Source organism: Centropristis striata, chromosome 7, assembly GCF_030273125.1.
Source record: "Centropristis striata isolate RG_2023a ecotype Rhode Island chromosome 7, C.striata_1.0, whole genome shotgun sequence".
Lineage (NCBI taxonomy): Eukaryota > Metazoa > Chordata > Actinopteri > Perciformes > Serranidae > Centropristis > Centropristis striata.
Window position 1 is genome coordinate 13,402,009 of NC_081523.1, and position 25,622 is coordinate 13,427,630.

A 25,622-nucleotide genomic window follows, 5' to 3' on the forward strand; every position below is an offset into this window, starting at 1 on the left:
TAATGGTGAAAACTATTTATTTTAGTTGTTAAAGCAACTTTAAGTTATGTTACTGGTTATGAATAATAATGAATTATAAAGAATACTTATGCCTCCTATATTTTCTACCTAAGCAAAGGAGACCATCACTGAGAAGTCTGTTTATTTCTATAGAGAACCCTGAATCCAGAGAAGTTGTGGAAGGGTGTGTTAGGGTCTGTATTACAATGTTTACTGACGTGTTGTGGCAGTTTCAAACACGTGTTGACTAATCGCTTTGAAGAAAACATGATTAGGTATTGTCTCACAGTTTACAGCAGCCAGATAAGAATCACATCTAATCAGGAAAATGCTAGACTAGGGGTCAAAACCTACTCTTGTAGCCTCTTAAAAGCAGAAAGACAACACTTGACTAGACAAACAGTGAAGTACACAGATGAGTTAAAATACGCTAAATATAAATGTGCATGCCATACTAAACACCAAGAATCTGACAAACATTTTAAGTGCTACATTTCTGTATCACCCAAAAAATTCTGCAAATTGGTATAAAATGTGAGATTGGTTTAAAAGAAGAAAGATGGCTTCATAAATCTTTCACACTCCACTGTTTCCAACACAACTCTGATTTACCAGGAACTGGAGTTTTTTGTCTGATGTTCTTTGGTAGTCTCAGGCTCTGTTGTTTCCAGTTTATGTCTGTACTTGTCATGTGAGCTTTCACAATCTCAGTGATAATGAACAGGCAGGTGATGAGCAATAGAACTTTTCTTGATTGTCTCCGAAGTGAATGCAAATCTTTATGGACAAAAAAATGTACTTACCTTCATATTCAGTAAAACTGCTTTCATTCATTGAGCCTTTTGATAGGAAGTAATGTAAATTAATCTGTATGGTACTAAAAAATGAGACCGCTTGTTGCGTGACAATCTCTTTTTTTTTCTGTCAGGTTCGTGTAAGATTTCACTTCCACCGGTTACTGAAAGGGCAATAAAATCTGAGATGCAATGAGGGTTGTGATTAGCTCAGGAATAAAATGTAGTTGAAGAGTGATTGAGTACTTGTCACTGTGACATTGTGTTCCGAACACAATAGTCCTTAATGTAATCCAATAAAACGTATGCATAAGTTTGGAAAGATCAGAATGCAACATGGTAAAGCTGTTTACATTTTGAATCCATAAATGTTTATATACCATTAAAGTTTGGTTTGAACATTGTTGTTTTTTTAAAGGAAAGGGAGAGATTTTACTACTGCAAAAAAGGCAATTGTGTTACAGACTATTGAGTCCAGGACATCAGATAGTCTGCAAGACACCTTGGGCCTGCAGTGTGTTTGTCGCATCACCGTGAACGTACCTGTGAAAAGGCATATAAAAATTCTTTAACTGCCAAGCTGACGCATACTGCCGTGTCATAGGATGTGTATGTGTTTGTGTGTCTGCAGCTGTTGACAAGGAAAGCATGCTGTTTTGATTACAGCCCAGCATAATTGGAGAGAGAGAGAGAAAGTGGAAATATACTAGACACAGACGAAGTACAACTCACAGAGTGTTATAAATCACATTATCTAGTTTTGACAAAGTGATGATTGATAATATGCTTGTCGCACATAAACATAATTTGTCACAATTTACTGTCAGTATCTAAACAATTCAATTCACCGTGTCGAAGTTGTACAATCACCTCTTGAGTGATTCACCAAATAATTACAAGATTTTGCCGGGAACCTGATTATGTGAGGAGATAACATGTTACCACAGAATGACGATATCTGATGGCAGTAAATTGAGCATTAGTCAGCAAAATCATGACCTGACGTGACTGCAGATTTCTTTTTCACACAGTTCGGACTTGTATCAGGGGGCTTATGTTCCTTATGCTTATGAAAACTATTAAACATTCTTGGAGTGCACTGACATGTCTCAAAAGATTAAAAGTGGTTGAAAACTAATAATTTCCTTAAACACAGTGCTGTCTTAAGAGATCACAGAAGGGGAGATTTAAACTTAAACAGACTCAGTTGTAAAGCTACAGAGAAGAAACAGGTGCATCTCAATAAATTAGAATATCATAGAAAAGTTTATTTCTGTCAGTAATTCAATTCAAAAAGTGGAAATAACACATTATATAGCTAGGTCCGTTACACACAGAATGAAACATTTTATGTCTTAATTTATTTAATTTCTTCTAATCATAATGATCATGGCTTACATTTGATGAAGACCTAAAATTCAATGTCTCAAAAACCATTTAATATTACATAAGACCAATTTTAAAAAGTATGTTGAATATGGAAATGTTGGCCTCTGAAAAGGATGTCCATCTATATACAGTATGCACTCAATACTTGGTTGGGGTTATTTGGCTTGAACTACTGAAAATGGATTTTTCCATGATATTCTAATTTATTGAGCTGCATCTGTATATGAAAATATTTTGGTATCAACCATGTCATGATAGCTTGTTGGGAAAACACACGTTAGTTTGCTGTCCTAATTATGATGGATGGGGCAAAAACCATGCTGTTTTTCTAATTTTTTTTCCTATCTACTGCATTTGAATATTTCTGCATACTGGGGTCCCTAAACAGTCTGGGCCTGAGACAGGCTGAATTCAGTGAGGTCAATTTCATTCATGTGGAATGTTATTAACACAGCTTAGTAGCCATTTTATTGCAGTGCAACATTTTTTTTTTTAAACTTGACCTAAAAACCTATAAAATGGCCTGTTGGCACCACTAGGATAATCACAGCCTCATGCAACTTTACAACAACAAATCAGAGACCTAGGGCATTTAGAGGATGGCTTTCTTGGATATATTGACAATAATGGGTTTACATTGTGTATGTTTCTGTGGTGTTCCTTGAAGTCTTTGTGCCTTAATGTGGTATTTTGGAGGGATTTTTGACTGTTTTTATCAGCTTTTGATTGGTCATAAATGAAAAACCTTCGCACCAAATCTGTTCAACAAATGGTATCAATCCAAAAATTGCTGCAACAATTGGAATGACCTTCATATACTATATCATAATGTTTTAAACACAAATTTTAAATTAATTAATTGTTTTCATTTTTGATATGTGACTAGAACAGCTTGGCACATAGTGCTGCATCTCAAATTAATCTTCACCACTTCTATGTGGCATCTACTGTTGACCTGCTATCTCCCCCTTAAGACCCTCCGGGGGGTGGGGTGTTAAGGGGTTAAGTTGTGTGTAGTTGTTGTTAACATCATCTCTGTCTGCCTCGAGGCAATGTGCCAGCCTGTGCTCTGTGTCTGAGAGATATGAATCTTTCTTCACCTGTCTTTGCCTGTCGTATCTTCCAGCACCTGATGGAAAACAACTGCCACACTGGCACTCCTACTGGAGACAAACACATCTGGTAGACATATGGTATATATGGCCATCAATCACAAACATTAAAAACAGTGATCACTGCCATTTCCTAAGAACATCAGGGTAATGAAAAAATAGCATGTGTCAACAGCGAAACCTAATTGTAAGGACTTTTTATTACAGAAATGGACAGAAATCCATGTTGGTTTTGTTGTTTTCACATAATGCTTGTGGGCACCACTATACTTTTCCCTTTCCGATTTACTGTCCTGTGTCTGAGCCAGACCATTCCTGGAAAAGTTGTTTAAAACCATGTGGCCCAAAAATGCGGCTCCTCTGGCCTTCTAAATGGGATTCCTTGCCCGAAGAGATAAACTGAATCAGAAAGACAAAGACAAAGTAAAAAAATATGTGCAACCACACTCATAAATCTTATCTTTATAGAAAAAATGGCTGACCTGGTCAGGTTAAAACATTTACCAGAAATGTGCTAGTACCAATGTCATGAGGATTTGGATTTGGAAAAAAAATGCTTTTATAACAAACAAGTAATGTCCACACCTGCTTATCAATAAGTCTGTCCAGGCTTGCACAAGGCAAGGAAATGGAAGCTAATACCAAAAGACAATCCCTTGTACACACTCATACCTGTGGGAGGTTTTTTCAATGCAGCTGGTAGAAGTGCTCATATATTTTACTTAAGTAAAAGTAGAAAAACCACAGTGTAGAATTACTCTATTACAACTGAAAGCACTGTGTTAAAAATCTTAGTGAGGTAAAAGTACAAAAGTTTAAGCATCAAAATAAAGTTAAAGTACAAAGGTACTCATTATGCAGAATGGCCCATTTTTGAATAATGTTTATTATGTTATTGGATTATAGCGATGCATTAATGTTTAAGCATCATTAATGTTGCAGCAGGTAAAGGTGTGCCTAATTTCAGTTATTCAATTTACTACTGGGTATCTTAATGCATAACAATACATTCTTATTTAGATGTTGAATTATATTTTGTGTGAATTATCTGAATCTGCTAGGTAACTAGTAGCTAATGTTACTATATAAATCTAGGGAAGTAAAAAATACAATACTTCAAATCCGTTCGGAGGACACTTTGCCGCATGTCAATGAAGCAGAAATGCTCCAACAATTTGTTCTTAAGTGCAGCACTTGAGTAATTGTAATTAGTTTAATTGGTATTTACTATTAATAAATAGTTACATTCCACCACTGAGGTGAGTGGATTGGGAGAGATGGCCAGTGGTCACCTCTTTCACACAGAGAAAAAGAAAGTACCTGATAGTTTCATCCAGTTCTAGTTAAATTTTTAATATTCACATTAATTGTGTCAATTGGATCACAAAAATACTTTTCACCCACATGCCAGTTATCATCCCTGTGTGGCACGGATGGCAGTGTCATATTTCTATGAACCTGCCAACCTCCTGCCCCTCCCTTCTCCATGAAGTCTACACTGAAACAGTCGCTGTTGAGAGTTGCACAACATTCATGACGCATGTAGGTTTGACGCAGACATTGTGACTAACTCAGATTGCCTTGGGGTCCTTCGGTGATGAAACATGTCACATATGTATAATTTTCTAAAACATTGTCACACCTGTTCTCATTGAGATATTACGTATGTCATGTGAAGTGGAATATTTTCACATGGATTCACATAATATTTCCTTACTCAGCAATTTGTTTTTACAGGCATGCACCTAAATGAAAGGGTTTAAATGCGTAAAACCAGTCTAAGTTCTCTGCAGAAAATAATCTATACAAATATGTGCACAAAAGTTTAATGTTAAGGTGATCCAGGTTGATAATTTACACCACTGTCACATAGCTCAAGCACAACAAAAGAACTCCAAATAAAGTAAAGAAATGGTACACTGATTCCTGCTGATAGAGGCATGTCTGTTGGCTTTTAAAACTGGAAATGTTCTCACACCTCTATTGAAAGCAGACAAAGAAGGTATAATATGCGGTGATGAAGTTTCAGATGGGGCACAAAGGAACAGGTCAGAGAAAACAGGGTGAGGGACAGAAAAAAAACGAGAGAAAGATGTGTGTGAATGGGTGGGAATGAACCAGTAAGGGCTGCAAACGGGTTTGCATTACAGTTATATGTGTGTGTGTGTTTAATTTCTACTCTTCTGAGGAACAAAATGTTTTCACTGGGATGTGATACATCCAAACTTTGGACATTCAGCATCTTGCAAGATGAGATATTTGGGTTTAGGGTTAGATTTATGGTTATATTCATTAAAAAATGCAGTTTGGTGGATAGATGTGCATTAAGTGTATGCAGGAATTTACTGTACAGGCAGGGTAGCATTTTACATGTGTGATTTATTTGCATAATTTATTCAAAAAGGTTTCATATAGGAACTATTTTCTCTATGATATAGTTCCTACATGAAACTGTGTACAACATGGCCTTGAATAACCGGGTTATGATGTCTGGAAAGAGGCATTGCTGTTGTGTTGAGCATTACAAGCAAAGTGCCATATTCAGCATTGTATTCAAAAGAAGCAATAATTCTCTATATCTAAACGCTGCAACTCACACAAAACAATCTAGATTCATAAATTGCACTAAAAGTAAAAGAAAAATAATGTGTATTTTGTTATTTGGGGGCTCTTTAAAATCAGGTCAGGAAACACTGAAACTGATAGTAAGTGTGCAGAACAATAGTACAGGTAAATTTGCTGTAATCAGAAATAAAAGGACAAGATACAGTCAAATCTCCAAATGCTGAGAAACATTATTACACTTATTATAAAGAGACATTTTCAAAAATATAATTCTGAGGGAGAAAAAAGAAGCATCATGTAAGCTTTTTACTATTTCTCTGTTCTTATAACTGCCTGATCCCAGGTCTATTTTTATTTTGTATCTTAAAGTTGTGACTGAACTTTTAAATAAGCAAATAGGATGATAACTGGATTATATTTGGGTAAGCTTAGGTCATGGATGGACGTGTGTTGAGGAAGCAGAAGTATCGGGTGGCTAGCATGAATGAGGTCAGTGAAGGAACTTGCAGATATAACAATCTAAAGTGTCTATAAGTGTGTGTGTGTGTGTGTGTGTGTGTGTGTGTGTGTGTGTGTGTGTGTGTGTGTGTGTGTGTGTGTGTGTGTTTGTGTGTGTGTGTGTGTGTGTAAGAGAGAGTGAGAGGGAGAGAGTGGACTAGTGAGAAAACCAGAGTCTGATTCACAGGGAGGCGTGGTACAGAGGGTAGGGCCAAACCCATCTTGGCTCTATAAGAGGAGCCCGGTCCTCCCAACTTCACAGCCACTCAGGAACAACCTGCCTACCTACCTACCGCTTCTGTCTTCTCACAGTCTTAGCAGCCTCTAACAAGAAAACATGGGCAGACAAAAGGTGTATTTGGACAAACTGGCCCGGTTCTTCCACATCCGTAATCTGCTCCTTCGCCAGGCCCTGGCCGAGTGTCTTGGCACCCTCATCCTTGTGGTAAGTGTGTGTGTGTGCTTGTGTGTGTGTGTGTGTATGCATGGAACTTTCATCATATCATTTCATGCTGAAATAGATGGTTTAAAAAAAGTTTTTAAGTTGCAAAGATTTAAATTAATAATTTACAATGTTCATACTTTGAAATATACAAGAACTGTATGATAATACTTGACCTCTGTCCCCTCTCAGAGTGTTTTCTTTTCTCTAAGTACCCTCACTATTCAAATTTCTTTTGATCTTGCAATATGATCAATTACACTCTATATGACAGCATTTGCATTCCATCATTTTTTTGTATTGCAATGTTTATAGAGTGATGAATGATTGCAATAGAAACTGCATGTCATTAATAAGCTATTTATGGACTTCAAAGTGAGAAAAATGACACTCTTTGTATTGGACAGAAATGTAAATGTACATTGGCCAACTGCGTTCAAAACAAAAACAGGTATGTAACAGGACTCCATGCTCTGTGGACAGAGCCGTATTTAAGATAACACAGCAATATTTGCTTGGAGGCTGGGATCAAGGATCCCGGAGCCAACACCTGATGACATCCTATTATCACTAAACAGTGTGTTAGATGTTTGTGTGCACGAGAATGTGCATGTTAATGTCAGCAACACAGGCATTAAACTACATGCTTCACTTTAAGCGTCACTGATTACTTATGATAGTCATCTCTAACACAATCTGAAAAGGTAGCTCAACATCTGTCACTTTGCCACAGTCATAAAAGCTGTGTTTGGATCAAATGAACATAAAAACATTGTAGCAAACAGACACTTCTTTTGTTTGTTGAGTAAATAGATCCAGGCTTTGTGCTATTTACACCAATACACCAACAAAAGCTACTGTTCTATAAGAAGAATTTTTTTATAACCCCTGTCTTGGTACTTGTCAAGTACTTGTCACGTATTATAAAATTAGTTTTATGGTTAATACTTTAAATACTTTAAGTACAACAGTCAGCTTAGTGGGCAACCCAAAGGCTCATGTAATGGTTTAACATTTACAGTGTGTCTGTGCTGAGTTCAGTGACTCATTTTTAGTGATTAGCGAAGGCATTTATGAAGGTTTGGACACATGCTACTTTTTAACTGAAGTGAACATTTTATTCTGATACATAATCTAAGGAAATTAATGTAAAAACAGTAAATAAAGAGAATAAATATCATTCATTTTTCACTCCAACAAAGCTCTTTACAGCTTAGAATTTACAGCTTAGATATAATGTATAAACAAGGAAATTGTAGAAACATGGAAACATAGTGGAAATCTACCACTTACATCAGAGCCAAGCACTAAAACATTTTTGGGCAATTGTTGTCACTCAGACAGTTCAACATGTACTACTGATCGGACGGAAAGGTGTGGCGCAGTCATTTAATAGATGACACATGTCTATGGCAGCACTGGGAGAGTCAGTAGCAGAACAATAGGCATCTCATCACAGGCATGACTGACAATTATGTTTCCTCTTCCAGAGTTTAAAGAAGTCTCTCTATCGCTCCTTCGTTGTCTTTGTTGACCATTCTCTTGATCCATATATCAGTCTGCCAATATTATGTTTCTGTTAGTGACAAATTAAATGAAGCGAACATGCTCATTAGTAACAAACATGGAGTTTTGGGTGGCACAGAGGGATAGGTGATGTGTGTGAGGGCGTGGGAGGGTGTGTGCGCTCTCCTTTGAGTATTGATTTTGGAATTCTTGGCATGTCTCACTCGCTCCTAGCAACTTGTGAGGATTACTAAACAGGATTTCTGAACTCATGCCGAAGAAAATTATCATGCATTAAGTTATTGATGTCATAATTGTGTGTTTGGTCACACTCAGGATGTTATATGTATAGTATCTAGTCTAAAAGGGCTTTGAAAATATGTCCTTGAAGGTCACCTAGTGGCATATAATGTCTTTGGTGATTGGACTGTAACTGTTTTGTTAACCCCTCACTGCACTTTCACAACATGCACTTCATTTTGCTCTTCAAACCACCGTTCCTTGCTCCGAATAGCCGTAGGGGGCCCACTGAAGCTCTTCATCCTGAATTTGAAAAGATCACACAGGTAGTGCTTTAGAAACTGGTTCCAGGCCAGCAGAATGTTTTGCCTTCAGCTCCTAAACAATTGCCAAATGTGTGTTTCAGTAGGTCGACTGCTGTGTGGGTTTTTTTGTATAAGCTCCCCGACTGCGCTAAAAGCTGGGAGTAGCTACATGCACGACCAGCTAAATCAGCCAACTGAATGTTGGTTGAGGAGGTGGTGGAGGGCAGTAAACTAACTATAACTTCACGGTGTGAACACACATTTGCTGGTGAACATGAGTACTTCAGAGTTAAGAAAATAATACCCACTCCCTGATTCCGTGTCGGATTTAAATGAGACCTTTTTAGCGGAATGTGATCTTAGTAAGGAAGTTGGCACTCGCAAGCTAATGGACCATCATTTGTTATCCGATGCTTCTGACATTAAGGAAAACTCTGTGAAGTGAAAAGTCCTGAGTTTTTTAATTTTTATTGTCACATCACACAAGCTCATCATGGCATAACTTCAAGGAGACAGTCGCCCACACTCCAAAAACAAAACTAAGCACAATTTTAACATGGGGCTGATTTATACAGTGCTTTTTTCCAGTAATGCCTGGCTTCATCAGGGGTGGAAAAGAGTTTAGACTGAGCCCAGTGATGATGAACTTCCCTCAGGCGCCAGTCCTTGTGAGTGTGGTTCCCTCGAGCTAACCTCAACATCTGAATCCTGTGGTCTGACTGAAAAGCATCCTCCTTAGGGGTCTTAAAGAGCAGCAGTCTAGGCATGGACCACACAAATTCCACTTAGTGAGCACATACAATGAGGACTCACACACACACATAATCACACAGTATGCAGGATAAACAGTATGGCACCTGCTTGGCAGTTTTCTCCTACATCTAAAGACAGCAAGTTCAGTAAATCCTTCTTCTTTTGACAGAAGCGGTCCCGTTGCCCATGAGCACATATGTTTTCCTCATTTCCCTCATCCAAAGTGGAAACAGAGCTTTTTTTCCCTCTTCCCAGATAAAAATATCTGGGCAGTAGCAGTGACAGTTCTTCCCCATACAAGGTCAACACAGCAACCTTTCTGTGCATACAGCATACTGTATTCCTGTGTGCCATTACAGATACAATAGAGCTCATTTACCTCTGAATAGAGCTCATTTGTGGGACTTTGTTCTACTGGTTTCACTGATAATAATCACACTGCCTCATTTCACCCCTGGGCTTGACCTTGATTGGCTGACAAAGCTCTAAATGTATCATATCTGGGGTTTCTTTTTCTTTTTTTAATGAAACACTGAGATGTTGAATACAGGTGGTGCACACAACTTTGTTCTGGATAATTCAAAAGCCCTAAAGATTATGCATTTTTCTTTTCTTTAAAATCACACATCACATAAAGTTATTTCTTCTTCTTCTTTTTTTCTCTACAACAGAAACAAGCACATGAACTTATTGGAACCCAGCATAAACCTGTTTTTTTTCTGTTCTTCTTCTCTCTCTTCAGATGTTTGGCTGTGGTGCAGTGGCCCAGCTGGTTCTAAGTGGTGGTTCCCATGGCATGTTCCTCACAGTCAACTTTGCCTTCGGCTTCGCCGCCATGTTAGGCATCCTGATCTGTGGCCAGATATCAGGTAACCAGATGATTCATTTATAATTATATAATACATGACTCATTTGTTTTTTAAATTATGGATGCATGGGAAAAAAATACTTTTTTAGCATTGCATTTCTCAAACAATTCAATGATGCTATTATCTATAACATGTGCTGACATACTATCACCATGCACATTTACAGGTGGCCATCTGAACCCTGCAGTGACCTTCTCCCTGTGCCTGCTCGGAAGAGAGCGCTGGAGAAAGTTCCCCACATACTTCCTCTTTCAGACAATCGGTGCTTTCTTTGGTGCTGCCATCATTTTCGGCATGTACTACGGTAAGTTTAAAGACCAAAGATCAGACCAAATATAAAGACAATATGTTTTTCCAACCCTTTACGAACAGATTTGTGTTTAAGGTTTAATCGATTCACTTAAAAAAACTTGAAACAAAAATGTTTTATGCTATATTTTATTGTTTGTTTACCTTCAGACGCTCTGTGGGACCATCCTGGATGTTTTAATGTGACTGGACCTAGAGCCACAGCTGGCATCTTTGCTACCTACCCTGGAAAACATCTCACTCTCGTCAATGGCTTCTTTGATCAGGTAGCCAAGTGAAACAAGGAGACAGCTATAATGCACTGCATTTTAATTTTACAAATAAAGGTTATACAGCTTAGATGTCCAACTCACGATTTCCTCTAACATGTTCCTCTCTCCAACACAGATCATTGGCACAGCAGCACTCATTGTTTGTATTCTGGCTATTGTGGATCCATACAACAACCCCATCCCCCAAGGGCTGGAGGCATTCACTGTGGGATTTGTGGTTCTGGTCATTGGATTGTCTATGGGCTTTAACTCTGGCTATGCTGTCAACCCTGCCAGAGACCTCGGGCCACGTCTTTTCACTGCTATGGCTGGGTGGGGTAGAGAAGTGTTCACGTAAGTGCACAGATTTTTAAGCATTTAAGCATTCAAGCTACCCTTTTTCACAATGCTAGAGACAAAGTAAATATTATTTCTAATTCCCTCTTTTTTTTGATCCCTCAGGGTTAGAAATGGCTGGTTCCTGGTCCCTGTGTTTGCCCCATTCCTCGGCGCCACCATCGGCACGATGATCTACCAGCTGATGGTCGGCTTCCACTTTGAGGGAGAAGAACGTGACAGGAAAAATGCAGAGGAGGAGAATGTCCGACTCACCAATGTTAACACCAACGACAAAACCAAAGACACTGTCAAAGAAACGCACTGAGTGTGTTACACTCTAACACGTGCATATTCTGTAAATAACCACACATACCAGCATTTTTCCTTCCAGCCACAACTTCTATTTTTACAAACCATCGTTACATCTGCTGGGGTTTACTCCCAAGCTAGCTGTGTGTTTGTGAAAACAGGCCTCTTTCTTTACATTATCAAGTGATTGTATTATATTGTAGAGGAATGATTGTGTGTGAGTGTAGAGGGGAGAAACACAACTTTAGAAACACAGAATTACATTAATTCTTTTAGAAAATGAACGTTTGGATCTTAGAATCTCCAGTTTGAACAGTATTGTATGCTTTATACCAATGTAGTTTATATAAGTTTATATAGAAGATGTATTTAGACAGATGTATGTACTTCCCAACCACTTTATATGCCTTTTGTCAGTCCAGAACCTTTCACTGTTAACATTTGAATTCAGGGAAATTGTCTTAAAATTGAGAAATAAAAATATAACCTAAAAGTATAAGTATTGGATAAATATTGTCCATTTAAAGTGCAATAAGTGAAATCCCACACTGCATGTACTCTCTGTTGTTTAGAGCTGAGACATGGCGTAGCCTTAAATCTTCCCACAACATTCTTCACTTTACCACAGATATCTAAAAGAAGCTATAATAAAGCTTTTTATATACACGGCTGTTAAAGTCCTAACCAGCAATTCTTGAACAACTTGACCACACTAGAAAAAGAAAATTGTTAACCAGCTTTAAATGAATACTTCAATTGGTAAGTGTTTTCCCATCAAATTAGTTGAGTTGACACAACTTAATTCATTTCAGTGTCACCAATTGATTTCATTATTTTAAGGTTTGTTATTTCAGTGTATCGTTTTGACAATCATCATTGGTCATTTACCCTTTGTATGAACCAAATGTGATCAGAAGAATCATTGTAGCCTTCTAATTTTATGCTTGAAAATATCAAATGTGTTAAAAAATCACAGTGATCTATGTACAGCACAATATTAACTATTTGTCATGTAGTTCATGCCTCTTGACGTGTTTGTACCTTGTATATGACGCCATGTTTAGATGCTACACTGGACTGTGAGCACCTTGGTGGACTGTATGTAGGTTGAGGGGAAATGCTTTTGTACTGATACAATAAAGTTCTGTTTTTGATTGTTGCATGAATGTGGATCATGTTACGTTCTTCTTTTCATTATTGTTTGTCGCTAGTGCTTCTCATTTTCCAAGTAGGTGGGTTGTAATCACATTACAGCAGAGCACAATTGACAGAGAGCATTTGCATCTTTGCAACATCTTTGCACCCCAACACTGCAATCAGATGTATTCATATTTTATTATCTTTAAGAAAGAAAGTCAAATTATTGCATATTAAATTGAGATGGATAGAACTTTGTTTATCTAAAAGGAAATTAATGAGATTGATGTGACTGTTCAAAGAATTTTCACCGCAACATAACTATTATGAGACAAGAATAACAACAGAAGAGTAATAAATGTAAAGTGTATCGGGAGTAATGCTAACATCATGACATTGTGCAACTACAAGAGAACTAACAGTGTCCACAGGAAACAAGAATACACAGTGATCGCTCCATTCACACAGCTGTGCTCTAATAATGATTTTATGTCGCCAAAAGGAGGCCTACTCCATCATTATGCAGTGCAAAGCAGTATTTTACACTGCTATTTAAAGGCTGTGCGTTATTTCCAAGCATACCTCAGTATCCACTGACCAGAACTGGGCCACTGTCCTGCAGAGCATAAATCAAATCAAATCAGGCCTCCTCCTCCATGCCAAGGGTTTATTTTGATAGAAACGCCTGCCTGCTTGCCATTTATCATCAAAATCGGGAAACGTGAAAACATGCTTGCACTTAAACCAACTAAATACTCCCATTCAGTTGTTGATCCTTCTTTTTTAAAACAGAATTTTAGGAGTATCACACAAAGGGCAAACCTGTTCTTGCTGACTTGGATTCTGGCCGGCCAGTATGAATCAGCGGTTTAGTAGAATTACTTCCAACAGGTTGTAGCAGGTCACCTTGCATGTGTGGAAGATATTACCCAATGTTGTCGAAACAGACAGGTTGATACACATTTTCTTTCATCTTGATGACAAATGGTGAGTAAGTAAATTCTCCTGAATCAAAATGACAACTTTTCTGATACCATCAAGAGCTTTTGCACGTACAAAAAGAAAAATATCTAAAAAAAAAAAAAAAAAAATCTAAAAATGAAAAATGTGCAAACATTGTATGAATGATTTACAGAAATGATCTAAGAGCAAATAATCTCAAACTATACACTCCTTGCAGTGCATAACTATGCCGTAAACAGAGCCATAAAATGTTGTTCTTTCCTTTCAGGTTTACCAGTAATCATCTAACATCATACAACTATGTGATGCATTTGTGAATGCTGCAAGATTTAAATGAATGGTTTTATAATTTGGAAAATAAGCATTCTAACTTTTTGTTGTGTGTTACATAAAAAGTCCTCCAAATCATACGACCACAAATATAATTTGTTCCCACCCTCAAATATGACCCACACTTAGCGGCCAGCACAATCTTATACATTAACGTAATGGTCACAGTTTTAAACATGCAGTTTCATAAGGTTTAAAGGAATTAAAGCCAGATTTTTTGTCATCTGATCGGGCATGCTGAAGCATCTTTAAACACATCAACAGCGAGAGAATTCAAAATGGTTCCTCACAAAAGGCAATAATATAAGAGTTTCAAGTTCCTGCAAAGTAATGACAGTGAAACTAAAAGCCATTGTTATGTGATGAACGAGACCTAATGGTTCTTTGGAAATAAAAGAATTCTTCCAAAATACCTAGATACGCTTTGGAAGCTTGTCAGCAGTAATGTAAGGTATACACAATGATAGTTAAAACTGCAAGTTTGGTCCTTTAAAGAGCTATTATGCAGTACTCATCAACCTTCTGGCTGTCTACATGTGTTTTTTATCTTGAGCTGCTTTGCAAGGTACCGTGTGCTGCCTGAGGCTCTGATGGAATTCTACCATTGGATCAGGTTTGATGTATTATGGCACTGCAAGATATTGTTTTTTTCAATTTGTGCTTCTTCTTGAATCATTTTTTTAAGTCCAGATTCAGTTGGCTCCAGACGTAGCCGCTGGTCTTTGCCTCATTTATGGAATCTTTTTTATTTGCATGGTTATTGACTACTGTCTGATTAGCAACCTGAGACGTGAGAATGGAGATGGAGTTGACGTCCACAACTGGATTGTTTAACAAGCAGCCAGTTAAGCTAATAAATGCTAAATCATTGTCAGGCAATATCAGATGGATTCAGAGATTTCATTCCGGCCAATGCTTTCAGCCTTTTTTGCTCTCCACATGGACTGTTTACCTGCAGTCAACCAAAGCCCGCTCAAATGTGATTTGTCTATACTACATGGACTCTAAAACAGAAACCAGAAAGCTTCCGATCCCCAAATTCTGTCCTGTTTTCTACATATTCTGCATTCATATGTACAATCTGTTTATAGAGATAAACTGGTGAATAAATGTCTGTGGAAATCATATCAAACGTTGCACAAAAAATTGCCAAAGATGACTAACTACTCACAAAAAAACGTAGCTTGTTTCAGCAGGTCTTCAGTGTAACAAAAACAAAACAGAGATATGAACATTTATATTAATCACGCACACAAAGCACATAAGCTTTCACATTAAGCTCTTGGAGGAAGAAGCATATCGGACCCCCTTAAGGCTTGATGTAAAAAAAGAAGTGCCCCCTTCTTCCCAAAAGAGAATGCTTTCATGCTAAACCTCTATCATACCCTCAATATAGCATCTCACATACCAAGTATATTCCTTTTTACAGGATCTGGTACCCAGTATACCTGTAAAATCTCCAGTATATCCCCGAGGCCAGTTCGCTCATGCCAGAGTCTCATCAAAGCATTTGCACCTGGATATATTTCAGCATTGTATAACTCTGTTTCACAGGAAAAACAAGCTGATAGATATGTGGGAAACATCAACAGCCTTCAGCCTTTTATTACAATGTCTAGTACACAGAGAAAGGGAGAAAACAAGAGAGCAAAACAGAAAGAAGGAAAGAGAGAGTCTGAACAAGAGATTGCTGTGGTTAAGTTCAAACAACTTTCACCATATACTTTACAGAGCAATAAAATGTATGGAGTGTCTGGATCAGGCTGGGACACTAATGGCCTGTTTTGTTATATACATAGTATGAAACACCTCAGGGAAGAGTTAGACCCATGTGCAGGCCATGTGTGATAACAGCAGTTTTTACTGTAAAGCTGCAGTGGATCCAAGTAACAGACGGCTACGTCAGCACGTTCAAAACGCCAACTTTGAGGAACTTACTGATTCGTAGCCATTTACAATCATTCTTGGAAAATAAAACAAAGCAGCACTAACAGCCACAAGATGTGAGGCAGTGAATGAACCCTCCATATCAACAACAATATAGACACATAAACTGATCCAAACTGTGCAGGAGATGCATCTGAATATGAAGAATGCAACCTCTCACATCCTCAATAACACACATATACAGTGTGTACAAAAAGCTTAATGCAATTTAATATTCATTACGTAACAGTTTTGGAGCTGTTGCTGGCTTCTTTTCATCAACAAAGCATACTGTAACTTTCTGTATGTCCTTTTTTTTAGGTATAGTTCATGAACTATTAGAGCTGGAAAGGTTACTAAAGGTTATGTTTTTGGTCCAGCTTTCTGTCTGGCTGTCCATTAGCACTATACAACAAAAATGTAATAAAACTTTGTGAAAAGCTAGGAAATAGGTCAAGAAAAAACTACTACAACTATCCATTTCAAAACATTACTCCTCAACTGTGCAATGCAGAATCAAATACATTCACTATCCTAAACTCTTTTTCACCTTTGGTGCAAAAACTGTTATCCAATCATTTTCAAATTTGGTACCTAGTTCCTATTATTTGACATAAATTGCCATCATTCTTGAGTGCAATGTGCAATTGCAGCCAAAGTAAGATTGGACAAGTATTTATCAACCCCAAGCAATCCTTCAAAAATGTGATTGCATTTTATTCTTCTAATATGTGGAAAGGAGGTATGCATTCTTCAAGTGCTTTTAGCTGTAATTAGGTCTCTAAGTTTTTATTTATTGCATTAGACTTACAAAAAGCTTGCTCACAGCAACACTCAATTCTCAGTGAGGGAAAGAAATGTAACAACCATGGCTTCTGTGTTAAGAGTTTGTGTGAATTGTGTCAAGTATTGACTAAATTTGCTAATATGCAAATTTTAATTGTCATGGCTCACACAAAAAGTTGCTAAAGGCTGTTTTGGCAGATGTAACAGTTGTTATGTTGTGACTGTTTTTGCGACATCCAGTGTTGTTTTACACGTCATTCCTTCATTCCTTCATTCTGTGAGTGTCAATCAATGACTGTGATGAAGACAGATATTTACCAGAAACAACAAGCACATGCTCACAAGATGTTAGTATGCTTCTTCCTGGAATCTGGAATTAAATTGAAGAGTATCCATTGTGCATTGCCGAGGAGGAAATAGAGGATGCTTATAAATCTAGGGTCCTTAAGAACACATCTGTTTATTGTTGCTTCTGTTCCTTCCTCCTGTCTTTTCCCTTTCATCCAAGTCTCGTACACAAATGTCACCCATACCACACCACAATGCAAAGGGACTTTTTTTCAGTTTTTCACTGGCTGATTGGTATTTATATAGACAGCACTCTATTTTTCTGAAAGGTCATGTGAAGGTCAAGACAACCTCATGAATTCTGCTTCATCCGTCTCATGTGGTATATCTTTGATGCTCAGGGATGAGCAGGATATAACTGTGGTTACTTTTGCAGCGTCTAGGCTCTGAGAAAAAGCAGTTCCCCCAACAACACTGTAGTACTGGAGACTGTGCACTTCTCTCAAATCCCAAAACAAAGAGACAGACAAAATAGTTATGTTCTACAAGTTTAGAGCATACATCACTTCATAAATGCTACTTTTAAAAATGCAGAAACATCCTAAAAACCACAATGGTTTTGCAAAAGGACTGATGTGAAGAAACCAATTTCGGGAGACTGTGAAACTTGATATATGATCTGCCAGGTATTGAGTGCTGAGTCAGTCACTCTCTCTCACTCTCTCACATACACACACACACACACACCTACACACCTCTTATTCATACAGGTGTCACTCCCGCCCTGTTCAGCCTCACCTGCAAGAAGACACGTCCGTGCACATACTGTGCATCCTGCCATACAGTGACACACTTACTATTGTTTCGGCTTCAACTGGATTTAAAAAGGAAACACTGACAGTGCGGTCAAAGTGCTGACTTTCAGCTTTAAGGGGTGTTTGAGGGTATTTACATGATCCACACTGGATCTGCATTGTATGGCCCAGAGCAGTGGAGGAGGAATGATAAGGTTACAATTCCTGCAATTACCCAATGTGTATGTAAACACACAGCACTGAAAAGATGGTACTTTAAATCAGCACTGAATTTACTGCTTTGTTATCTGTGTAGTAGCTCAACAATAACACATAAGCAAAAGGTAATTAAGTATGACAAACCTGATGCCCTAATGATGTAGTTAACACAAAGGTTGAAGGCCAATCAATCAAAAATAAATATTAAACAATTAGAGTGGAAGCTAAGTGAGTTCTTTACAAAAACAATGCGTTAAAGAAAGAAAATAACCTGCTTTTTTCTTTTCATCAGGCATGTGGATGTGGTTTGAAAGGGTGTGGGATGCCATGTCATTTTCAGGCTGCTGTGTGCTGTTCATTAAACTTTGTGCCCTCTCATTAGTATAAGCCCTACCAGCAGGGAAGACAGGGTGTCAGCTCTAGGTTTAGTGTACAAAAATGACCATTAAAAAGCGTATATAAAAAGGGGCAGAAGTACCGGTTTGCAAACGCACGTTGACAAAGCAGCAGGTTTATGTGCGACACTGACGTTCTTTCCTTCTGGCAGTGTTTTGCCCAAACACAGATCTGCTCGTTATTGTTGAAATGAAGGAGAGATTAAATTAAGTTACCCAACAACACCCAGGCCTCTCCCAAAAAACAGTAAAACAGCCTTTGGTTTTCTGTTGTAAACAGACTCCTCCTGCTGGGAAGTTTCCGTGCCACAGGGAATGCAATGTTCTCTGGAATCCTCATCACCATCATCATCATCAACTTAACATATCTGTGATTACTGCGTCCCTACAGACTGTCTGAGGTAATTACTATAAATGGTGCTTTCGTTAGCAACCATCCCCTTCCCAGCTCATTCAGGAGAATATTAAACTATGGGAAGGGGTTGGCTGATGTACAATAAACACTCAGGAACATACAGGCTTTAGATTATACAGCATGTTAACATGTTGTCATAAAAACAGTACAAGTCAGTTAATACATTTAGATAAAGCATTTATTAGCTTCCTAACAGTATAAAAATACCTTTTTTTCAATGTTAAAACGCATAAAAATGCAATCATTTAATGATAGTTAACAAAACATTTAATTCAAAAGCTGGTTCTGGAAGTTTCACCTATATCATACAATCTTCACATTTAACTTCCTCCCAAAATGCTCAGAATAATGCAAACTTTAAACCTCTATGGTTCAGTAACGATTGAGCAGACTTCATCCGTACATGAAGGCTGTGAAGGCTCAAGTGGTCTTGGAGTGGAGATTGCATTGCCAAGCGTGTTTCTAAGGTCAAGAATGAGAAATGTCAAGCTCAAGTCAATATTCTAAGCACACTCTCTATTTACAACTCAAAGTAATAAATGTTTCTGTAATGTCAGAATCAAAGCAAAGTGCATTAACAGTACTGAATTATTATGTAAACTAGGTTAAGATTCTCTTCTGAAATATCTTAACTACTCTACATAGTTTTAATACAAAGTACAAGTTAAAAACTGAATTATGTTCCGAAAACAACTTTCTATCACACAGTGTGCCTTAAAACGTAACACAACAAAGTTGCAACACAACTGTAATTATATTTCCCTAACGTAGCCTGTTAATCCTAATATTAAGGGTGTGACCAGGTAGCCTAGGTGTGTCTTTATATGTTGTTAGGAACACTGTTTAATGACAGCTGTTTCAAATATTGCCTGGAGACATTTTAAATGAAATGACATAAAAGTCAAGCTTAGATGTAAAGTGACACGTGAGCTACAGCCCGACATCGTCAGACAAACTGGGACTGCTTCATAAAGCCAGTTTAATCTGACAAATCCTTTTTATTTGATATGGTTCAATAAAACAAATTCAACATAGCTCAAGCTCAGTTACAACTTTAGATGGAAAAAAAATCTTTATGGAATTGAATCAGCAGCAGTGTGAATAACTGAAAATAAGTAAGTTTGGTAAACTCACCTTATGGAATAAGCCCCAGACCTTCATATAGTTTAGCCCTAGACAAACAAAGATTAGTTTCCTAAGTATTTACCTAAATAAAGGCCTAAGCTATCGGTTACTTTGTTGAGCCCTTGAAATGTGCTCATAGTAAGCCTATAAACAATGGCTTAATGCTTAAACATTAATATTATAGTCCTTTCATCCAAAAAAGCAATCCCTCATATCTGGATTTTTGAAAACCTTAAGTCCAACTCATATAAATGTTATACTCTTCTGCCAGCTTCACTACACCTTTGATCTACGTGCCAAGTAGACCCAAGTCTTATTGTTTAAAATAGTGTAGAGTACACCAAAGTTTCATATTAGTATCATATTGATGGCATGACACAAAAAATCTTAACCTTATTTTGCTTTTTGTTGTTCTCATTTCTCTCCCCTTCAGACACATTCAGAAGATAACAAACATAACCTTGTACAAGAAAACTATGTGTGCACCCACGTCCAAACATAGAGAACAATCTTCAGGCCTCGTACAGTGGAGTAACAGTGCCATCTTTCCACTCAATCAGGATTTCTCCGCGTTGTAAAGTGGGGGAGGAGTGGGGGAGGCGCATGGCATGCTCTGTCAGCGGAGCCCTCTCGCTGGGCACCGGGGACCCAGGAACACTCACCTCTGACCTCGGAGTGTATGACTTTAAAACACACACCACCTTCTTCCTTCTGGCACAGCGGGACAGAGAAGGACAGGAAGTGGGTGGAGGTACAGTACTTTGCTTTGTAAGAGAGCTCTTTGAAACTATTAGCCAACATTTTCAACATTTTCTTTCCTAATATGTTTTTCTATACTATCTCTTTATCAAGCTAAGCCCTTTTTTATTGAGTTTTTTTTTCTAATCTAAACTGATTTTTATTAGATGTGGGTCTCCAATGCTCAGAGCATCAGCTGCACATGCCTTAAAAGTTATTCTTCTAAGACTCAAGAAATTAAAATGTATTCAATTATGACATTAAACAAAAAAACAAGTAAATTATTTGTTTATAGGAGGTGTTATCAATAAAATGTTGTCTATTTTACCATGTAAATTATTAATTGATAGGCTAAATGATAAATCATACATATTATGTTGGTCAACTAAGTACTAACTAACTATCTTTTCAATAGAAGTCTATATAAAAAATGTTTTTTAAAGTACTTTGAGTGTGTGTTGTGTGTGTGCGTGTGCATGTGTGTGTGTGTGTGTGTTGCACTCACCTATTGGAGTAAACATTGAGGATAAGAATCACAGTCCCCAGGACGAGAGCCAAAGAGCTTAGTACCAGCATGGTTATCTTCCAGCCCATCCCTACATGTACACACATGTACACATGCACACACAGACCAAGCAGCACATCAATCAATTTAGACAATACATATTTGAAGTCATGTTTACCTCTTTCTAAATTATCATTATTGTTTGTGCATTTGTTAAACTCCTCTCAAGAACCTGCAAATAAAAGCCCATTGAAAACTCCTCTGCAAGCATTGCAACACACCCACCACAAACTTTGCTCTCAGTTTCACATCCATCCATCTCCATCTAGTGGTGGAAAACTACATCTTTACTGAACATGGAAATTTGGCAGACAGCTTCTATGCCATCCTACATAGAGTGCAATGTTGAATCAATCAATACCATTGTCAAAATTAGACAAACAGTGGATACATGACATATTTAACTGAGTTCACTTAATCAAACTTACCATAGTCCATACTGAAGAAAATCATGGTGGGGTCGGCAGGGGATTTGGTGCTCATAGTTGAAAGAGGCACACCTATTACAGAATATGTTTCTGTTACCTCTGCATCCAATATACCTTCAACTGGAAGTGGAGAAAAAATAAATTACTCAAAACTATAGTGTTTAGTCTGGGTTCTTGCTTCTATTTGATTTATTTGCTCTTTCTATGAAGGAAGCAATACAGTAGTGGGAGTGTCCATTTTCAGGCTGATGACCGCATGAGTCAGCATTGTGGTGATGCTGTTTCATAGAGAAGCTGGCTGCCTTCCAACATGAGAGAAATAATGACTTTGTGCACTTTTGATGAATCATTAAATTAGATCATCGGGGTGAAAGCAGACATGCTGTAATCTAATCTGTAGGCCATGGCAGAATATAACTGATATCAGATATAGAGCACATGGACTTTTAAAACACAATAATAACAAATCTCTTAAAATAAATAATTTATATTTGGTTCTGCATGTTTTTGCCTGGTTTTACCACATTTCATTTTAATGCAAATAATTGTGCAAAAAGGTTATTTTTGCTATGGTGTAAAAAAATTGCAAAGGTTTCAAACATTCTTGATATAATTAACCCATCACAGTGCATTAGCAACCCTTTCAATTCAAGAAACATTATCAAAATGACTAGCACTCTCATGATGTCCATGTTTGTTTACATTCTGGTTTTGATTTTCCAGGAACATAACTTCTCACAGAAATGCTTTTTAGCATAAATGCATAGATACCAGCAGGTTCATGAATGCACCACTAAAAAGAAGTTTGAAAATGGTCGCTGTTTGCAACTGCAAGACAACAAAACTATAACCTACTGTTAGTTTTTTCCCAATAATCTACTTTAACATAGAAAAAACATTTGTAGTAAAGATGGGGTTAAACTAGCAAAGCCACTGGCCGGCCCTTTAAGGAAATTGATGTAACTTTTATTAGTCACACACTATAGGAAGACACCATTCAGTAAACTACTGCTAGATATTTAGGTCCTTACATGGTTCAGCCTGTCTGTGAATATCTGAGGTGGCACTTGGAAAAGGTTCCAACGATTTCCCCAGATTGTTGTGAGGTTGGTGTTGGTTATGTTTGCTGTCCCTCCCATTGCACAGTGTGTGGTTGTCAAGTGTCCGCCACCTGCTGCCAGGCTGGTAAAGAAGGTGAGCCAAAAGAAGATCCAGCTACCATTAGACATTTTATAGACTTACTAGCTTGATAACTATTACTAGGTTTTAAAAAAATCTACAATATGCATAATCCTCCCTTGTGTTTTTTTCATACTTTAAGTAATCTGATCATGATAAGATAAGATGTTATGTCATGTGGAGAAGGACCCAAATTCTTACCTGCTTATGTTCCCTCGAAAGGAAGACCAAAGTGGACTGTTGTGTTGCACTAAGGTGCAGCCCCCTTCCTATCAAACTGAGGTGGCCCTTCTTGGAACAGGACCATGCCTGGTTGCTTGCCTCTCTGCCTATATCCACTCCGTCACCAGTCTCATCACTTTCATCCTGCAAGATGCAGGGCTGCAGGTGGACACCTTCATACTGCTCTCCCGGTGCAGTCAGACATTCCCCAGTGTGGTCATTGCTGAGAGCCTTGGTCTCTGGGAGCCAACGCCATTCCTGTAGGCCCGAATACGGGGTGCAATCACCCAGAGATACTCTCCCCCCAAAAGTTCCTTCCTGCACCTGCAGACATTTACCCAGCAGCTTATTCTGAATCTTTAAGCTGGACGCCTCTGTGGGGGGAACAAAAAATGCTTTGTCCAGACTTGAATCTTATTATTGAATCTCAGCCATTGTTGTTATTTTAGGAGAGGCCTAGTATAGACTGGAATTGTGTTATTTTATAGATTAGATTACAGATTCTGTTAAAAATATGACAGTGAAACATTTATGTAATATTATACTCTGCAAAATCAGAAATTCACCAAAGACCTGTTGAAATGGACCTCATGTCACTGATGTAATATATTAGTTATTATTTATTCATGAGTAAACGTTACAATGTGCAAAAAAGCTTGTTGTCTCAGGGATGAGTCTTTACGAGGGGGCATGAGAACAAAAGTCCCAACAGATGGGAATGCAAAGCCGAATTCCATTAAAGAGTTGCCAATTTTAACTTTCTTTGCTTCCTGGCAAACATGTGTCGTTAAATATTGTTTCAGAGTTTCGAAATTGTAGTGTCTTGTAATACTTGGCACCAATCGGCATATAACTAAAACAGAAAACGAGCACTTTTACCTAACTTTTAACACAATTTTAACCTTTGTGTCGCTTAGTATAACGTTAGCAACCTGCCATTAGCTTAGACTTTCGGCTAACTTACTTATGATACGATTAAAATGTGCATGCAACTGACGTTATTTGGACAGCTACGTTAAGTTAACGTAAGAAAACGTTCGAATTCGTAACGTCGAATCGCTGTTCTGTCAATTTGATTGATCAAAAGTTGATCAAACGACCAACTGCATTAAAATGTGCAGTTATGACCGCTAGCTGACTCTAACAACTTTAACTTTCCTACCTTGGAAAGTGACGAAAACAAGCAAGAAGACACTTTGCAGCCCTCTTCCCATGGCGATGGCGATGACAGGCACTGATAGTTTGGGCTCTCCAGTGGCACAACAGTCTTCATCTATTCAGCAAAAGCAGCAAAGTGCAGGTGGGCGGGAACAACAGTTACTGGAGCCACCTCCCTCCATGCATCAATCACTTGGATAGATGAATGGAGGATCCATGCATTCCTCCTCTTAACTCTTCCTCTGAGACGCTTTGGTATTGTCTAGAGCAGCGGTTCCCAAACTTTTTCAGCCGTGCACCCCCTTCTATGTCCAAACTGGGTTGACGCACCCCCACCTTAAAAAAAAAAAAAAATGCAATAAGAGTTTTTATAGCCATATTAAAGGTGGAGGACGATGACAGGCTCAGGATCAGAGGTAGAAAGCAGATCAGTTGGGAAAATGTTATAATATTTTGAGCTGCGTTGAACAAAAATTGCATCAAATTTAAATGAGCGTGGAGTGAACACAACCCCGTCATCATAACACAGGCTGGAAAAATGATACAAGAACAAGAAGATAACTTCTTCTACGCTTCATTATAAGATCAAAAACAACCAAAAATAGATGCAAAAATGACCAAAGATGACACAAAATTATCAAAATAGACACAAATTGACCAAAAATACATGTAAAAATTACCAAACAACCAAAAAATAGATGCAGAAATGAACAATAAATGACACAAAATTGAATAGCCTGTATTTATCAATTAATTAAAACACGTCTTTATTGTGTGGGGGAAATTTTTTTTAATTGTGTTATTATCAGACCGCCATTACATTTTTCATCTCGTGCACCCCCTAGCAGCAGCTCACGCACCCCCAGGGGTCCACGCACCACACTTTGGGAATCCCTGGTCTAGAGATTTAAGCAATATCTTTAGGATGAATTCGGTTGTTTTGAATGGTTTCACTTACTGCTATATCTACTCTCCAGCTGAAAATAGGTGATCACTAGGACTCAGAAAGCTCAAGTGGGCCACTGTATTCGCTGTGTTCATTTGTTTACCGTTTTGTTACTGTCTTTTATGACTCTGTTTTTTCACTACTCATAGACACTCCCTGTTTACCACTATGGCAGGCAAGAAATGTGTTTACAACCTGTGTGCTACAACTCCATGGACTACCAATTAGATTTAAAGAGCATAAATCTGTTATAAGGAGAAAACAGTGTTCCAAGCTGAATAGGATCGCCCACTCGTTACTGTGAGGAATGGGACAGCTTTTGGGGCC

At 38.0% G+C, this 25,622-nt stretch overlaps 2 protein-coding genes across 3 annotated transcripts; one reads left to right on the forward strand and one right to left on the reverse strand.

The window, feature by feature from the left end:
- Positions 1-6,695: 6,695 nt before the first annotated feature.
- Positions 6,696-11,697, forward strand: LOC131974784 (aquaporin-3-like). The gene is made up of 6 exons (XM_059337237.1): positions 6,696-6,803; positions 10,347-10,473; positions 10,640-10,777; positions 10,933-11,048; positions 11,170-11,387; positions 11,496-11,697. Exons 1-6 carry the CDS (start codon positions 6,696-6,698, stop codon positions 11,695-11,697), a joined length of 909 nt encoding a protein of 302 aa, XP_059193220.1.
- A 7,352-nt stretch (positions 11,698-19,049) lies between these two features.
- si:dkey-245n4.2 (uncharacterized) lies at positions 19,050-24,478 on the reverse strand. Of its 2 annotated transcripts, none has more exons than XM_059337200.1 (6): positions 24,354-24,478; positions 23,171-23,565; positions 22,822-22,972; positions 21,791-21,910; positions 21,303-21,393; positions 19,050-20,770 (listed from the first exon to the last, which is right to left on the reverse strand). In XM_059337200.1, the coding sequence occupies exons 1-6, from the start codon at positions 24,403-24,405 to the stop codon at positions 20,572-20,574; spliced, it is 1,008 nt and encodes a 335-aa protein (XP_059193183.1). In that variant the 5' UTR covers positions 24,406-24,478; the 3' UTR covers positions 19,050-20,571. The 2 variants fall into 2 exon arrangements, with proteins under 2 accessions (XP_059193183.1, XP_059193185.1); XM_059337202.1 differs by having other exon boundaries at positions 23,171-23,449; positions 24,354-24,476.
- Positions 24,479-25,622: the final 1,144 nt, after the last annotated feature.

What these genes read in the sequence shown, in the direction of transcription:
- si:dkey-245n4.2 (XM_059337200.1), bottom strand. Translation starts at nt 24,405, where the DNA reads ATGGGAAGAGGGCTGCAAAGTGTCTTCTTGCTTGTTTTCGTCACTTTC. An exon ending in TGTTTTCGTCACTTTCCAAG is followed by an intron (nt 23,566 to 24,353) that starts GTAGGAAAGTTA and finishes TTCCCCCCACAG; the next exon opens with AGGCGTCCAGCTTAAAGATT. An exon ending in TCACAGACAGGCTGAACCAT is followed by an intron (nt 21,911 to 22,821) that starts GTAAGGACCTAA and finishes CTCCACTTCCAG; the next exon opens with TTGAAGGTATATTGGATGCA.
- LOC131974784 (XM_059337237.1), top strand. Translation starts at nt 6,696, where the DNA reads ATGGGCAGACAAAAGGTGTATTTGGACAAACTGGCCCGGTTCTTCCAC. An exon ending in TCAATGGCTTCTTTGATCAG is followed by an intron (nt 11,049 to 11,169) that starts GTAGCCAAGTGA and finishes TCTCCAACACAG; the next exon opens with ATCATTGGCACAGCAGCACT. An exon ending in TGGGGTAGAGAAGTGTTCAC is followed by an intron (nt 11,388 to 11,495) that starts GTAAGTGCACAG and finishes TTGATCCCTCAG; the next exon opens with GGTTAGAAATGGCTGGTTCC.